This window comes from Ochlerotatus camptorhynchus, unplaced genomic scaffold (genome assembly GCF_037179485.1).
Source record: "Ochlerotatus camptorhynchus isolate MF236.1 unplaced genomic scaffold, CSIRO-AGI_Acam_v1.1 ptg000556l, whole genome shotgun sequence".
Lineage (NCBI taxonomy): Eukaryota > Metazoa > Arthropoda > Insecta > Diptera > Culicidae > Ochlerotatus > Ochlerotatus camptorhynchus.
Window position 1 is genome coordinate 1,359,207 of NW_027041039.1, and position 18,455 is coordinate 1,377,661.

General features: G+C 39.0%; 1 protein-coding gene across 1 annotated transcript; it reads left to right on the top strand.

The window, feature by feature from the left end:
• Positions 1-12,292: 12,292 nt before the first annotated feature.
• On the top strand, positions 12,293-18,240 carry LOC135713479 (uncharacterized). Its single transcript, XM_065236604.1, has 2 exons — positions 12,293-12,457; positions 17,702-18,240. Exons 1-2 carry the CDS (start codon positions 12,408-12,410, stop codon positions 17,799-17,801), a joined length of 150 nt encoding a protein of 49 aa, XP_065092676.1. The 5' UTR covers positions 12,293-12,407; the 3' UTR covers positions 17,802-18,240.
• The last annotated feature ends 215 nt before the right edge of the window (positions 18,241-18,455 follow it).

The window sequence follows — 18,455 nt, forward strand, 5'->3', positions numbered from 1 at the left end:
AAATTATGAAGAGTTATCTTCAAGAAATTATCTAGTTATTTTAGATAATGACAATTTTCCAAGATCAAGATATTCATGGTTTTAATAAAACTTTAAAAAATCAGAGACCATTGATTACCTCTCACGCCAGCTGGCCTGGGTTCAATCCCAGTCGGCGCCACCGGGATGTTTTGAGGCATAACATATCTGATCACGCCTTCCTTCGGAAGGGAAGTAAAGCCGTTGGTCCCCGGTTCATGAGTTGATGAGTCGATAGGTAGGGTCCATGTGTGGACGGCTTGTCCGCCGCTGCAAATACCTTGCCAGATCCAAATTTCTTGTAAATGTATCGGCAAAAACGGATTTGAACTTGCTAGGGACAGGGTGTCGACTCAATGAAGACAACTAAATTCCCTGTAATTCCCTGATTTTCCAGTAGTTTTCAAATAAAAAATCCCGGTGCAGTGCCTATCCGTTTTTGACAACACGACCTCATCAGCTATTACTTTCCTCAGATATGTACTAGTACTTTCTGGAATTGTCACTATGATTGATAGGGGGATTACTATGATTGATAGCTTTGTGTGAAGGAAATTGTAACCATCTCGATATAAATCGTCAGAAAGACATGAACTACGAAATCTTCAAAAGAGCCTTGAGACCACTTAATTATATCAGCAAGTTAATGATCCGTTTCTTACCTCGATTTAGACTGATACGAGAAGAGGGCCTTGGTATGGCAATTTACTCACCCTTAGAAGTTCTTTTCGGACTGTTTCCGAATGTAAGGGGTAGAAGTTCACCCAGCTCTCCTACATCTTACATATGAAACACTTGTCATTAATCCCATTATATACTTTTTTGCTTTGAGCACATTTTGAGACGCAAGAAAATTATTCTAGATAAATACGCTTAACCAACCGCTAATTCGCGGCGGATTCCTTCTGTGGGGAATCTTAAAAACAGTACAAGCTTTAGAACCCTTTTCAAAACCATGATAATTCCAAATTATTACTAACCTTACCTCCAAAATTATGTAAGTTAATTCCGTCTCAATTGCAATAGCAGCAACATCACAATACGAAAATTTCACTGAGAACCTAATTTTCCGATCTAACTAAGCTTACAATGAAGACCTTGAATACCTAAATAAAGCCTCTCTATGCAATGCTTCTGTGCCAAGACAATGCTTTTGTGTATATTTAAATATTTATTCATTCATATAAGTGCTATTCCAAGTAATTGAAAAAATTCCATCAAAGCAAGACCATTATCCTAAATTCTCATTTAGTTGATTCTCTAAGGAATGAGAAGTAAAAGTATTCAGAAAATAAACCATCCTCTTCTCTTATCTCTTTACCATTCTTGCATTTACCGAAAGGCGCATTGGACTCAAAGGATTGATTTTTGTTGGACACAGCTGAATCGAGCAGACGCACCAATCTACTCGAAAGTTAAATTTTGTCAGACGCAATTAAGCAGTTAAAATGACGTTTACTACCACATAAAACATTATTTTGAGATTTTTTCTTCTAGAGCCATGAGAAAATTAGCCAATATTTGTGCGTTTAATAAAAGAATAGAAATTAGTTGGTCCAGTTTTGTGAAATCGCTGGTAGAAAGTCACGCCAAAACTGCTTGAAAAGTGGTCAATTAGCTGTAACATCTATTAAGAGACGCATATACCCATTTTGAGGATAAATTTAGCAATTACTAATAACGTCTAACGTCTACGGAAGTTGACCATCAACCATCAGGATCTCAGTTCAACTCAGGAATGTGTCAATACCCAGTGGGAGCTGACTTTATATTAGGCGCAAAATCATCACCTCGACCAGTGGCTTTATAGAACTATTGTCCAGGAAGCTACCCATAACCCATCTTCACGTACGTTTCGTCATCCATGAGCATGCATCCTTCGTACTTTGTAAGAACCTCATTGCACAGCTTCCGGGCAAGTCTTTTGGCCACTATATTCTGCTTCAGTGTCTTGTATGGTTGCTTACTAGCCCGAAAAGATCGAAATCCTACTCGTTGACGAATCATTTTGACGGTGCTTTAGCTGGCATTGAATTTCGTGGTGATATCATGATATCCTTAGTTTCACTACGACGCTTGCTATGATCCTGCCGATTGATAGTATGCCGTTGTTTGAAAACACTGCACACGATCGATTTGGCCAATTTCAACGACTTCGCGATTTTTGAACCTGACCACGTCGGATTTTCCAAGTGAGTGTCCAAAACTAATTTTCGGTTCGCGGCCTCCATCAAGTAAAACTTCTTTTAAACAAAATGAATCATGACGAACTTTTCAGCACTGAAAGAGGATACATTTCAAAACAAACTACTGTCAAAACATTTCAGATCCGACCGCTAGGAGCACTGCAGTAAAACAAACACTGTGTTCAGATATTAAATGACTCAAGCTTTAATGCATTCTCCTGGAATTTTGGCTGAATTTCAAATCTATGCCCCTGAACGAGTTCTCTGATCAAGAAGATTCATGTATCTCGGACATCGTTGGCTTACATGATCTGATTCGGTTCGTATCTGCGTGTTCCAACTAATTCTACGAAACAGTGGAAACCTAAAGGCAGTGGGACTCTAAACTTTAGTTCTAATATCAATACAATATTTTTAAATATTTCATAAGTAATCTTAAGTATTCTTAAGTATTTATAAATCTAGCTTTATTACCATCATAAAGGGTGATACGGTCAAAATTTGGTCAAGGGAAAACGCGTGTAAATCGGTGAAATCGTTTATTTCAAAAATCAAATTAAATTTCTTTTTCAAGTTCAATTAGTATAAAATTCAGGACAAATATTCAGTTAGGCTTCCGCTTTTCCAAATCCGAATTGCCGGGCCTTACGCTTGACCCCTGCCATCAGATTTTGTACAGCCACCTTGTCCACCTTCTTCGCCGCAGAAAGCCAGTTTGCCTTGAACTGCTGCTCGCCCTTAGCAGTTTTTTTGGTCTTCTTTAGGTTCCGCTTGACAATAGCCCAGTATTTCTCAATTGGGCGGAGCTCTGGCGTGTTGGGAGGGTTCTTGTCCTTGGGAACCACCTGCACGTTGTTGGCCGCGTACCACTCCATGGCCTTTTTACCGTAATGGCAAGATGCCAAATCCGGCCAAAACAGTACGGAACAACCGTGTTTCTTCAGGAAAGGCAGCAGACGTTTATTCAAACACTCTTTCGCGTAAATTTCTTGGTTGACAGTCCCGGAAGCTATGAAAATGCTGCTTTTCAAGCCACAGGTACAGATGGCTTGCCAAACCAGATATTTCTTTGCGAACTTTGACAGTTTCATGTGCTTGAAAACATCTGCTACCTTTCCCCTTCCTTTTGCCGTATAAAACTCCTGTCCCGGAAGCTGCTTGTAGTCGGCTTTGACGTAGGTTTCGTCGTCCATTACCACGCAGTCAAACTTCGTCAGCATCGTCGTGTACAGCCTCCGGGATCGCGCTTTGGCCGTCGTATTTTGTTTATCATCGCGATTTGGAGTCACTACCTTCTTGTAAGTCGATAGTCCAGCTCGTTTTTTGGCTCGATGCACGGTTGTAGACGATACACCCAGCTTATTTGCGGCATCTCGGAGAGAGAGGTTAGGGTTTCGCTTGAAACTACCAGCAACTCTCTTTGTCGTCTCAGCGGCTTCCGGTTTTCGATTTCCCCCCGATCCAGACTTCCTGGCTGTCGACAAACGTTCCCCAAACACTTTAATTACATTTGTAACGGTTGATTTGGCAACTTTTAGCGATTTTGCCAACTTTGCGTGCGAGTAGCTCGGATTTTCGCGATGCGCGAGCAAAATTTTGATACGCTGCTCTTCTTGCTTGGACGGCATTTTGACAACTGAAGAGTGAATTCCAAAATCAAAATAGGAGCAACATTCTACACACACACACCTTCAAAATGAGGGGTGTTCAGGTTTTTTAAATGCAAAATTGAAAGAAATACGTCAAGTTGATATTGACCAAATTTTGACCGTATCACCCTTTAGTGACCGGTTACTAGTGCAGTTGTTTGTTGTTGTATGCTTTGTCGATTTGTTACCTTTCGTCGCCTGTACATTTAATTGTAAGGCCAAAACAAAGAATATGTACGACGTCAATGCAGGTGAGCTTTATGACAAGCTGCACGAGTATGAAAAGGATAAGCTCCTCATTATGGTCACACTACCCGAGCAAAGTCGGTTAACAAAATGAAAGCAAATCGATATTAAAGTTTGAAGTTCATATCATAATGAAGACTAATTTTGATTTCAATTTTTGCGACAGAAGTCTGATATCATATTGTGCTTTCATTTTGCAGTCAAGACTTTTTAAATGAAAGCAACTTAACATGAAATTCTGCTGTTAACGTATTGTTTAAAATTTAATTTAAGTTCATCTGTCGTTGAACTAACGATTATTGTTTATTTATTTTGTTTCATACATTTTAGGTAATTCGTGACTTGCCCGGGATGAGATTTGAGCTCAAGTCTTTCAGCGTGAGAAGCATGGATGCTAACCATTTACGCCAGGCCCATATTCAGTTAAACATGCGAAATCAGTAATCAAATTGATTTCATTGAAAGCAGGATTAGTTGTCCATTTGATTTAACAGTGTAAAATTTTGCTCTCATTTTTGCTGTGTTAACCGTAAGTCAACCAAAATGAGATCAACTGGAGTATTGAGAATAATTTACATCGTAACAGCAAATTTTGATTTCAATTTGATCTCCAGCTTTGCTCGGGTAGTCTAGCATATCGCGGCAACGATGGTCATTTACAGGTGAGCTACGAGATTTGAAAGATAACCATATACATTAACAGCAAGAATAGCCAGCAGCTCGTTTGTCGCCGTATTTTGACCTATTTTACGTTGGACTGGTTAGAGAATTGGGTGAGAATTCTAAACCTTTGGTTTCTTTAGAATTTAATTTACATTTTTCACTCTAAGGATTCGGAACTTCCAAAGACCAGATGCTGATGATTAACGGTTACAAAAACACTCGTACCGATCTCATTCTGTCCCAAACCAGACGAAACACGTGACACAGATAAGGAGAAGCCAAGACTACCAAGATGGTTTATCAACTTCCAAATGTAACGATTTTGTACTGTTAGTTATTTGAATTATTCATATTTATTTATATCGAACCATTTTCTAAACCACATGTATGAATAACCATGTTTCAACACAACATAACCATTAAGGATATCTGATAAAATTAATGAGAATATAGTTCCATAATAAAATTAAAGGATTCTCGTTTTGACGATTGTTCGTCTAACAAAAGAGTGTTGAAAGTTCCAAACTCGATGATGTTTTGTCAACTTCTTGATAAACATGTTCTACTTGAAGCTATGACACAACGGAATGCTGTCAACATATTACAAATATGGCTCAGCTTCGATCACTATAAATAATTTCGGTTATCGACGCACGACCAATATCTGACTGAAAATAAGACAACGATCGAATTGAAATTGAACGAGCAATAGGTGGAATGTTTCCGTGACTTATTCCAGTAACATGGCAAACGGATCACGGTTAGAGAAAATTTCATTTAATGTTCGAAAGTACAAGCAAGACAAAAAAAACCATCGAACCACTTAATTCGTTTCCAAAATCATAGCTGAAATTGGCGAAACATTCCCTACGGGTACTGTTGGGGCACACGTCCTAACACACGTAAGGAATATAAGGAATAAAAATGAGAACGAGCTAATTATAAAAGTGTTCAGGAAAAGGGCACGCAAAATCCCAGAGAAATTAGATAAACAAACAAATGTGTCTAGCAACGATGGTAACGGACTATAAATATTTCTTCAGTATTTTTAGGTGTCTTAAATATCAGTAAGAAGTTTTTGTGTACAATGCAGTAAATACCAAGTTCAGAGTGGGATGCCCCTAGGTGGAAACCTAAACGGTGAGTAGCGGTCAATTTAATGTGTATGTTTAAGGGATGCTATTTCAAGTTTCTTTTTTTGTTTCCGTCATGAGAACGTCGACTTGACAGATCCACGGACAACTGCATGGCATACACCCAAAAAAATTTATCACATATCTAATGGATGAGATAAATGTGAATTTCACATACACTCAAAAAATTGTACACGTCATCATCATGTGTCTCACACTTAATTTTGCGCTTATTGTGAAACACATCAATTTCATGCGTGAATCTTATGCTATGAACCATGCCGGAACACTATGGATTTGAATTGTGACACACTTGGATTCTATGTGCCTCATATGGTGATATCAATAGCTTTGCACATCATAGTTCAATATTCTGCAATATTCTACTTTATCCGACTTCTACTTTACCGACTTTAAAAATGAATCGACAAATATATAAACAAATTTCAGAGGCCAGAGCTTTCACATATCTTTTTAATGGGTCTGATTTGGGATTCGATCATGGACTGTTGGGGTGTGCTGCTGTCGGAGTCTTCATTCGATCTCACTGTGCCACGGATGTTCTCATATATGAGGCGGGTTGATAGGATAAAGTCACACCTCTTGTTTTCGATGTTTACCTTTCTGAGCAAGCAATTCACATCGTATTGAAATGCAAAACATTTTAAATCCATCTGTTTTGAACAGTAGTGTGATTCAATGTGCAATACACTTGAATAGATAGTGAAAGATTTTCAACTTTTCAAAGTTTGAAACACTAGAAATTAACGTTTATAACACATTGAACTAAGGTGAAATACACTTAAAGTAAATGTGATTGTGCATTTAAAAAATCAAGTGTTTAAACACTTCGATCAAACGTGTGGAATTTTTTGAGTGTAGCTTTCCTGTGATCACATAGTTGCAAATTCCATCACAAAATCACATGAAAATTATGAGGCCGATGAAATTCATATGAAAAATCATACGTGATCGCATGGTTTTTAAGTGAAATTCAGATGAATTCCATTAATGTTGATTATGAATGAAAATCATTTGCGTTTCCAATGGAAGCTACATTAAAACTATTTTCAGTGTAGGACAAGATCGATTTTTAATTTAGGACTTGATTATTGTACTTTGTAATTGTTATGTTTCTCGTGCCTCATTTTGCATTGTTTTTCTTCTTCTTTGGTTTTATTACGTCCCTACTGGGACATTACGCCAGCTCTCAACTTAGTGTTCTTTTAGCTGTTCCAAAGTTATTAAATTGGGAGCTTTCTAAGCCAGTATCATTTTTTTATAGTGATCACAATGACAGCCCTTGCTTAAACTCTACACTGGACCCCTTTTATTGATAAATTTTGCTTCTATGAGCCTCTATTTTAAATCAACACACAGACGTGCCTAGGCTATGGTGCCTGTTTGGTCACTGTTGTTTTTGTGTTGATCCAAATAGTTTTGATAATATAATTGCGCATTCTTGTTTTTTTAAACGGTTGATTTTTGTCCCAGTCTTGTCTTCTGTCGTCACTTATTTTGTCATTTTGTCTTATGTATTGTGTCAACTTGTGTCTATTGTCCTTCCCCATCTGTTTTTAAACTCGTTCTGTTACTCTGTCATGACTAATTTCATTGATATATAAAAATAGTAATATCAATTATACGATAATATGGTTATTTCTCGATTACTTTTTCAAAGGGACGCATCAGCTCCTGCAAACAAAGCATCCGATCGTCGATCCGGCGCAACTGTTAGCTCGCACACGCCTACCAACACCACCAGCAGGTAGAGGATTAATTTCCTATCTGATGGTAGTGATAGCATGCGTGGGCGAGCCACCAGCCACGCCAAATCGACGATCAAACGCACCGCCCACAAAATCCGACACGTCCATCTGAAAAAGTTATCGAGATTTCTACTAATTAATGAATTATTGACAACTACCTCTCATGATCCTTGGCTCCACTATGATTTTAACTTACCACTTTTTGATTATTTATCAAATACCTCTCCGATTATATAACGCCCCGATGCCTTGTTGGTTTCTGGTCTCATTTGGATTGGTCCTGAATTTGTTTGATATCCTGTTCGAAGTGTTTTTATTCCTTATCCTTAGTTCATTGAGTTAGGTTATTTCTTTGAATTCCAGCTTGTACGTTTCTCACGTCATATGATTCGCCATTCATAAAGATAATGGGTTAAAAGGGAGCAAATCATACATAAAGGTAGATTAGTATTAGTTGTACTTGATCCAAACAATAGAAAGAAGCATATATAAATTAGTAGAAAAATAAAACTAATATATAACTAAAAGTGCAATGCATAAGCACAGACAAACAGACATAACACATTGAATATTTCTCACTGTAAAACATCGTCGCTAAAACATTACCGCCATCTGTTGAGTACACTGTCGTGGGTAGTACGCTGAACAGATGGCGATAGTGTATAAACGTCAAACGCAAGGGAACTGACTATGCGCGCCACAGGTGGCGGTACTACCAACTACGATACTTTTAAATTGACCGTTAAATGCTTGTTCGATGAACAACTTGCTAGTGTTATGTCTGTTTGTTTGTGGCATAAGTGTTAGTTCCGGGATCATTTTAGTGTTAAGAAATATGTTAGTTTTGATCCGTATTCAGCCCTGCCAGCCCCTCCAGCACTATTTGCAGCAATTGTGATAAGATTATGCGACACTGCTACTACTACTATGTTAGATGTATGACTTGTCAATTTTCGCTAGAGAAGAATACTGTTTTCTAACGCAACGCAATGTTTCAATGAAGGTGTCTTTCAATAAATCACTCAATCATTTTGATTTTTGAAAATTTGCTCAAAAGGGTTTAGTTGAGACATCATACCTTACCGAAAACTAAAGCAGAACAATCCTAATTCTTATTTCAAACCTATCAACATATTTAACACAGCTTTCCTAAAACTTCACTTATTCGTAAGCGCCTGATTGAAGATATGATTGCTATTGACATTGCCTGTAATTAACAAATATACTAAATAGAAAGATTTATTGTATAACTGTAACTCTAACTCTATCTCTTATGTTAATTAACTTTCTGAATTCTCTAATTGAAGTTCATTTGATGATTATTTAGTATTATTCAATAAATAACTGAAATCTCTAATCTACCTACACAATCATAACCCATGCTTTTAAACTAAAATTCAACATGTTTCAAGTACTTCTGGCTTTGAAATATATTAATTATATCTTTGTTCGTCCCAGGTGACACCTTCAAGTGACCAAAATGCTTCACTTTATAGTTAGTTTCCAAGCTAATTTTAATTTGTATATTTTATATGGTAAATGGTTCAATTACGCTCTCACGTTTCCACTATGTCGCACCACAAAAATACATATGGGTATGTCACAATAGAAGCACACCACAGTGGAAATCCCGAGTCATAGTTCAAACACTTATCCCAAATCAAAATGAAGCACATATAAGATTAGTTACAATACCATGTACAAAAATGGTGTTTAGCATTGTTCCCTGAGTAATACCTCAATGAAAACAACAATGAAAGCTTGTCACGCAAGTAGAAGGAGCACTGTTGAGCACTTTCTGAAATATTTCAGTAGTATAATTCCCTTGCAAACCCAAATAAAACTATCTGCGTAAAAAAAATTAGAGTGATTTGCGGCAAAACCCGCCAGTATCGCACCCAACGTCAGTGCCTATACGTAAGCGTACTACGACGCGGCTCTCAATCAAAGGAGTAACAAGTGTGATACTACAACTGCTAGACTAGATCTTTGGTTATCTCATGCAGTGGTTTATCAGAGAGGGGAAGCTTAGTAATCCCCATTGCCTGCCCATGGCACCATTCTATCGCGGCATGAGCCAGCAACGCCGGCCATGAACCTACCGTCTCTAACACTCCACTAAAAAGCATGAAATTAAGCCCGCCCACCAGCAACAAGGTGCAAAAACTAGCCAAGGGGAGGGCTTTCTAAGCCAGTACCATTTTTGCATAAGTATTATTGTGTGGCGGATTGTACTCATACTTGATGCCAAGGGAAGTTGAAAAATTTTTCGTCCAGAAAAACTGCTAGACGAGACCAGGAATCGAACCCAGCTGCCTCCAGCATGGTCTTGATTTATAGCTGAACCTTTACCTACTGAGCTAAGGGAGACCCCATTTGCATTTCACATTCTATTTTGTGTTAAGATTAAGAAATTACTTGGGGATTTTACGCATCTATGAGCAAGTCAAACCAACTCAGACAGGCTTTTCCCATCAGACTTTATTTAAAGGGTGATACGGTCAAAATTTGGTCAATATCAACTTGACGTATTTCTTTCAATTTTGCATTTAAAAAACCTGAACACCCCTCATTTTGAAGGTGTGTGTGTGTAGAATGTTGCTCCTATTTTGATTTTGGAATTCACTCTTCAGTTGTCAAAATGCCGTCCAAGCAAGAAGAGCAGCGTATCAAAATTTTGCTCGCGCATCGCGAAAATCCGAGCTACTCGCACGCAAAGTTGGCAAAATCGCTAAAAGTTGCCAAATCAACCGTTACAAATGTTATTAAAGTGTTTGGGGAACGTTTGTCGACAGCCAGGAAGTCTGGATCGGGGGGAAATCGAAAACCGGAAGCCGCTGAGACGACAAAGAGAGTTGCCGGTAGTTTCAAGCGAAACCCTAACCTCTCTCTCCGAGATGCCGCAAATAAGCTGGGTGTATCGTCTACAACCGTGCATCGAGCCAAAAAACGAGCCGGACTATCGACTTACAAGAAGGTAGTGACTCCAAATCGCGATGATTAACAAAATACGACGGCCAAAGCGCGATCCCGGAGGCTGTACACGACGATGCTGACGAAGTTTGACTGCGTGGTAATGGACGACGAAACCTACGTCAAAGCCGACTACAAGCAGCTTCCGGGACAGGAGTTTTATACGGCAAAAGGAAGGGGAAAGGTAGCAGATGTTTTCAAGCATATGAAACTGTCAAAGTTCGCAAAGAAATATCTGGTTTGGCAAGCCATCTGTACCTGTGGCTTGAAAAGCAGCATTTTCATAGCTTCCGGGACTGTCAACCAAGAAATTTACGTGAAAGAGTGTTTGAATAAACGTCTGCTGCCTTTCCTGAAGAAACACGGTTGTTCCGTACTGTTTTGGCCGGATTTGGCATCTTGCCATTACGGTAAAAAGGCCATGGAGTGGTACGCCGCCAACAACGTGCAGGTGGTTCCCAAGGACAAGAACCCTCCCAACACGCCAGAGCTCCGCCCAATTGAGAAATACTGGGCTATTGTCAAGCGGAACCTAAAGAAGACCAAAAAACTGCTAAGGGCGAGCAGCAGTTCAAGGCAAACTGGCTTTCTGCGGCGAAGAAGGTGGACAAGGTGGCTGTACAAAATCTGATGGCAGGGGTCAAGCGTAAGGCCCGGCAATTTGGATTTGGAAAAGCGGAAGCCTAACTGAATATTTTTCCTGAATTTTATACTAATTGAACTTGAAAAAGAAATTTAATTTGATTTTTTAAATAAACGATTTCACCGATTTACACGCGTTTTCCCTTGACCAAATTTTGACCGTATCACCCTTTAGACAACAAAAATTCGATTAGGAAAATAATTAAAGTAAAATAAAATAAAATAAAATAAAACAACAATACGCATGACACGTTCTAAATGCCAAGCGCGCTATTGGCGGTTACTCTAAAAGAGATAAACAGCGTTGATAATTTTAAAATTGAGATACACTAACTAACTAACTAAGATATGTTTACTACAAGAGTAAAGAATCTTGTTTATTTAAAGCACTTTGTGACAAAGAAACAATGCTAATTCTCACAAATATTTCCCCCTGGCATTTTAGAACAAAAAGTAAGAAATTAGTCACAGCTGAAATCCAGGCTAACGTCAATAGTACTATATTGGCAAAAATATTCCGTCACAACCCCGCTGCGTGATCAGAGCTATTGAGTTCGATCAACTCGTATGGTCCTTCTTTTTCATAAACATACAAAATTTGATGACATTCGCAAAAAAATCCAGAAGAAACCGGCAGAAACTGCTTAACAAATGTGGAATAACTGCCCACCTTGGTTCAGGTACCTTTATTCTGCTTGCAATGATTTGGACAGTCAAAAGAAACACAGACAATACGATAAGAATGCATATGCACACTCACTAACCTCTGAATGCCAAACACCAGCGATCCTGTCGTTGGGTGCATTATGACGGACACTTTCCTTAGCAGGATCCCAATGTGCGCTCGCTCAAATGTTTCATATTTATCTGCATTATTTGCATAAATACGTACGAATAACAAATGGACAAAACCAGTTCTCTTGGTTTTGAATAACAGGTTTTCAGTGGCTGCTGTGTAGATTGCTCATCCATACACGCAACCGGCAGACTGGAGGGTATAAATAGGACCTACGTGTCGTTTGTCAGGCATCAGTTCAAAAGTGACCGTAGTCCAAACCTAACGGTGGATTATTTTAATTTCATTCAATTCGATCTTCCTTACGTGGAAGCAAAAAATTATTGGTGTCAATGTTATTAGTAGAATCAGATTCTGCGTTGAAATTCATTCCGTCTGTAAGGTAATTATCCTGCCGGACAAAGGCTAAACGCACTTAGGATCTATAAGGATACTCTCTGTCGAACGGAGGCTGTGATTTGGGTATCGTGAAGTGAAAGCATGTTCCCGACAATTAACCGGTGGTGATAGTGGCCATATTCGGCAACATTCAGTGGTGAGACGTGAACGGCTGCAGTTCACTGGATCCAGTTTATTACACCTTCGGATTATTTTCTCTGTGTAAAGATACCTGTTTCTGTCTAGCCGAACCGGTATTTAAATTCATACGATTTGAATTACAAAGCTTTACAGCCCCGGAGTATTGAGAATGCAGTTCCGAACAAGGTGATGCAATTTTGGGCTCAATTTCATCAGACAGCAACGGAAAACCATCAAAGAGACCCTAAAAGCATCAAGTAAAACCGAATTAATATTGTTGATGAAATTCGTTGTTTTTCCACACTCTGATGAAGAAAGGTTTGATGAGATAATGGGGCCGAAGTAGAAATCTTTGTTTTTTGTTGTTGAAACCGGTTTTTTTTTTCATGGAAGCTGACAAGGATAACTTGCTCTTCCAAAACAAAAAATAATCGAATGTATTTCCGCAAGAGCTTCTCGTCTTGACACTACCAGACTAGAACAATCTAGATGGATCGAATTGAATGTGTTTCTTTTAGGTTTGTCTATGGTGGTGATTCCTATTCCAAAGATTCACTTTGTTAATTAATCTATTTCTCAATACCAAAGTCTATACGAAAATGAAAATAAGTACTTAAAGTGATTGATAACGCTTTTTTCACGTGTTTTATTGTACGAGATTCCTTTACGTGTTTAACTATAACTTGCCTGATTTCGTAGACGTCCTAGGAGTTCAGAAGTTTTATCGGTTTTCAGGTCGTGCTCGGCGGAGCACCAAGTGCTTGTTATTCGGAAGCACTCCACGGTCTGAAAACGCTGCCTTAACTGGATTAACTACAAAGGGCTTCCGATAACTCAAGACATTCTATGGGTTAACTACGGAGTGCTTTCGAACAATGCCTAGAAGCCTTCGCAACTAATAGTGTTAACTGCAGGACGCTTATACAGGCAAAACATGGCTTACGCCGCTAAATTTTCCCTTTATAAGCTGCCTCGCAACTAAAATTGTTTGTTGGGTTACTATATATACTTTGTCTAGAAATCTTAAAAGTCATTTTGTTCCAGACGTTTTTTAATCGAATCCTGATTAAAATATAAACTGCAAATAACTCAACGTCAAGACTAAGAGGCTTTATGCGTTAACAATGTTAATGAATTGATTAGTTAATTCTGCCCGTCCCATGGATTGATATCAATGGCCTCACTAATCAATTCCAGATTAGACCAGTACTCCGCCGCCGGCGCTTTTTCACACGTGTTTCTCAACAACTACTGCCTTGTGGGCTTCGTGGTACTGCATCTGGCGGTGTCACCCGTCGTTCAGGCGTATTGTTAATGCCACGAAGTGAAGGTTCGATTCCCGCTCCAAGCCGGTGTTGTGTGTTGTCCGTTGTCTAGTGTTAAGTGTTCAGTCGGAGTATGCAACCTCTGGTTGAAGACGGTGTCAATTGTCTTTTTAAATTATACCCAAAAAGGGTTAAATTATTGGTATTATTACCATATACCGGGATTTTTTAATATTTCAACTACAGTGTGACACATGAAATCACATGAGAATTCCGTAATCATGTCACTAGACAAGAGCTCACTTAAGGTTCTCAGAAGTTATTAAATGTTGTCCACGGGTTGACATAATAGTTTCATGAATGAAAAAGAATATCAATCAATACAATAAAAGATGCTAAAATTTCCCGAAAATGACATCCATCATAGTGATGCGCCGATGCCCACCGCTGCCGCTGATTAAAACCAACGGCGTCACTGCTACGCCACCGCCGCTGATGAAAGAACCGGCGCACAGGTCTATTTCAGATAGCTTACAGCACCGAACAGAAGGGGAAGTGCAAACCAATCGGTGAATCAAAAAGTGTTTTTTCTGCGTGGTAGCGCTCCACACAGGCTTTCTATGCGTACTCACAATATCATAGCATGCTGCCTATCTTAACTGCAGGCAGAAGATGCCTTCTACCGTTAGGTGCGCTAGTGTTCACCAATGAAAAGTGGATCCACTTTCTGATCCGATATTCCACTTCTGTTCTGTGGCTTACAATATAAGGTTTACCCAACGTGCGGTCCTGTGGGCCGGACAGGGTATCTGCATATCTATAGTGAGACCATTCCAGCATATTTATCTTTTCAGCAGAGGACTATTAAGAGGCTTAGGTTAACTACAGCGATTCTATGGGTTAACATTAGCCATCTGAATTAACCTTACGGGATAAATTATAACGAGCAGTGATGCCATTTATACGGCTAATTCCGTAGATTATCGGAATTGATCAACTTCTACGAATATACGAATCCGTAGTTTAAATCTATGGAATTGATTTATTTTCACTGGAGCTGGCGGAATTGAAAATCAAGTCTTATTGTTATTGTTTTGCAAAATTCAATGTAAAATCAACTCTGTAAATCTCTCAGCAAATGTTATCGCAATGTTACAATTGCAATCATTCCTAAGATCAAGTTTGCAAATTCTCAAATTCGCATAAAAACATTCTCACTGGCAAGTACCAAGAAGAGGTTGCAAAGTACGTATTTGACACATATAACTTGTCAAATTTGTTTTCTTAAAGTCACGATCAGCGATGTTATGAGTGAGTGAGTGAGTGATAACCTAAGTAACCAAAAGTTCCGCATTCAACGATTAAAATCACTTCCAAGTTCCGTAAAGTTCAAATAAAGTTCCAACCGAACCTTCAAGTTCCATAAAGTTCAAATAAAGTTCCGACAGAACTTTCAAGTTCCATAAAGTTCGAATAAAGTCCCGACAGAACTTTCAAGTTCCATAAAGTTCAAATAAAGTTCCGACAGAACTTTCAAGTTTTATATAGTTCAAATAAAGTTCCGACAGAACTTTCAAGTTCCATAAAGTTCGAATAAAGTTCCGATAGAACTTTCAAGCCACATGAAGCAATCCGCACAAGTCTTTATTAGTAACAAAATTTAATGTACGTAAATATGAAATGATCAGTGGCCCGAATAAATCATAATTCCAGAACAACATGTGAAAAGGGCATACAAGCTTTTTGTAAACAAACCTTTGTAGGCCCTTTTCTCGCCAACCGAGTGTCGCCCACGCAAACCAGCAATATCATCGGGAAGGGGAACACCTGCCTAGAAAAAACATTCATAAAAGTGCGAACTAAATATAGAATTGATGTAGAGGACGAAAGCCTTTCTTAATTTATTTTCTTAAAGTTCCGTTCAAGTTCCGCCAGAAGCTGCTTAGAATGCTCTTCAATTATGATACAGGAACTTTCAAGTTCTTATAACGTCTTAAAAATGAAGCTGCTTAGAATTCTATAGACCACCACCAACCAAGTTGCTTAAGATCCGGCCAAAATGTCACTGGATGAAGGGCAGAATTCGCTTCTGGAGACATTTAGTTTTGTAAACCTCCGAGTTCATTATTTTCTCAGGGACGAAAACCTTTGTCTTCTGGCCGCAGGCCAAATCATATAAATTTGCGTGCGAATTTATCCGCAAAAACAAATTTGATTCTGCCAGGGACACCTCCTCGAGCCTTCGCCTTGTAAAATGTTGCTCCTGGAAGCTGTCCGAAGTTGGCCTTTACATACACACTTAATCTAGCTCGGTAAAATCTCCAACAGCCGATTACCTCGGCAGTAACTTTTGCTGATATATCTGCAAAATATCTGTTTGTTAGCTGATATCTCAGCAAAATTTTATTTGTTAGCTGAGTATCGGCAATTGTTTTACTGAATCTCAGCTAAATAAATTGCAGAAATACTCGGCTGTTGGATTCTCGGCGAAAAATTTTTTAAGTGTGTAGGTTTCATCATACATAAGTATGCACCCACCGGACTTGATCAGCAGGTTGTCATACAGCTTTCGAGCACGGGTTCTAGCTACGGTATTCTTTTTTTTTTTTAACTAGTTCGTTTATTTGGAAGGCTCAATCGCGTTAGCTTTACGGAGCCGATAGTTCATTGTTCTTTGTTTGTAACAAAATTCACTTAATTCTATGTCTAGTAGGAGTTGGGCTTACTCGAGGTTAGAAAGGTACATTGTCGAAGGATAGGATCAGGGGAGGAGCTTGGGGGTAAGGTTTCGCTGTCTCATCAGAGCGTTGTCGCCAGTATGAACGGTAGTGCGGAGCTACTGTATTCTGCTTGAGTGATTGATTTGGTTGCCTGCTGGCGCGGTATGCCTGTAAGCCTTCGCGGTAGCGAATTCGGTCAAGGTTTCCCGCACCATTTTTTTTTCTATGCTCCTCTTGCATGGTGACTGTCTCCAAAACAAGAGCGTTTTATAAACTGAAAAAAATACACTGTTATTGTTATTGTTGTTGTCGACAAATGGACGTCAAAAGTTTCTTAAAGCGTCCACTAGGATCTCTGTAATAACCAAGAGTTTATTCTATTACTAAGTGGGCCATGGTTTAATAAGCTCGCAGGCCTTATGAGTTCATTATCATCAACTTTTTGATCTATCTCATAGATTTTGGATCAACTTCAAAGGCCTTAAGTGTCTAATTCGAGAATCTCATATATCAACTAAAAAAGCTTAAGCTGAAACTCCATGGTGGGTCTCATTTTCATGACCTATAAGTGTAATTTCCCAGTTTATTTTCCAGTATTTTCTACATCGGCACAAAAAAAACTTGACGACCATTGACAAAACTGAGAAACTGATTATGTGTTCCTTATCTCAACATGGTAGGGGAAGTGGCTCTAATGTTGGCCTATGGACAATCCCCTAAAGAGTTACAGAGTTCCCGACAATTTAAATTGTACAATAATTCCCCTTTTCGCTAGTCCATGCTCTGCGAAAAACGCGGAAATATAAATGTGAAATTCTCTGGGTTTATATTAATACAAATACAGCAGAACCAAAAGCTAACAGCCTATAATAAGCTTACTTTATCTAAACAGTAAAATAATCAATCAAACATCCAGTATAAAGGAAGAAGGTCAAGTACGAGTAGACTAACTGCTTGGACAAGCGCTTATTCAAGTGCCCCTACGTCTTATCGCAAATGACCCAGTTAAAGCCACACCGATCTTGCTATCACTCACGATTCACAGTCTTCTATCGAGTCTTCCATTTGCCTCTATTACAATGACGCTAATCACCTGAAACCAAATTCCCTTGCTTTCCCCAGGCTGATCAACAACCTTAGCCTTCGCAAAGGAAGCCGTACAGGAAACTCAGGCAACCCGCTGGAGTTCCAAGTGCTCACGCAAATCCAGTACGTGCCCTGAATAGACGGAAGTCCAGCAGTCCACCGTTTTCAACTGTGTATACCAGAACCGCAAGCCAACAGACAAACGGAAGCAAAATGGTGCAAGAGACAAAAACTCGCAACATGGGCGGCCAACAGAACAACGGCAACAGTGCGCTGTTGCGCCAGCCAGAAAAATCATCGGCCAATCTCGGTAGTAGCATTCAAAAGATGAAAATGACCAATAATGGGTCCACATTCGGCAGTGCAAAATCTAACGACCCAGGCAAATCGGCGACCAATTCGGCCGTCTGGGGTCAGTTCAAAAATCGCGATCAATTCGTCAGTATGCATTTCTCGTAGATGCACAATTGATTCGTTTCGATCCGGAATGAGGAGATTGTGAGAAGGATCATTTCTAAGATTCGTATACTAAACAAACGCAAAATTATACAATCAAAATTGATTTCAGAAAGCAACTAAGTTATTCAATATTGAATGGTCCGAAAAACTCCTAGGACGGCTATCAGCTGGAATATTATGCATCAACAACTTCATTAATCGTTTCCCGTCCGAATCAATCAAAAAATAATCCCGAAACATTACCCCAGCCTATATTTACAAAAAAAAAATATGAAAATTGAGAAACTTTTGTTCTGTATAGTATTATAGGTTGTCGATTTAGGTTAGCGAC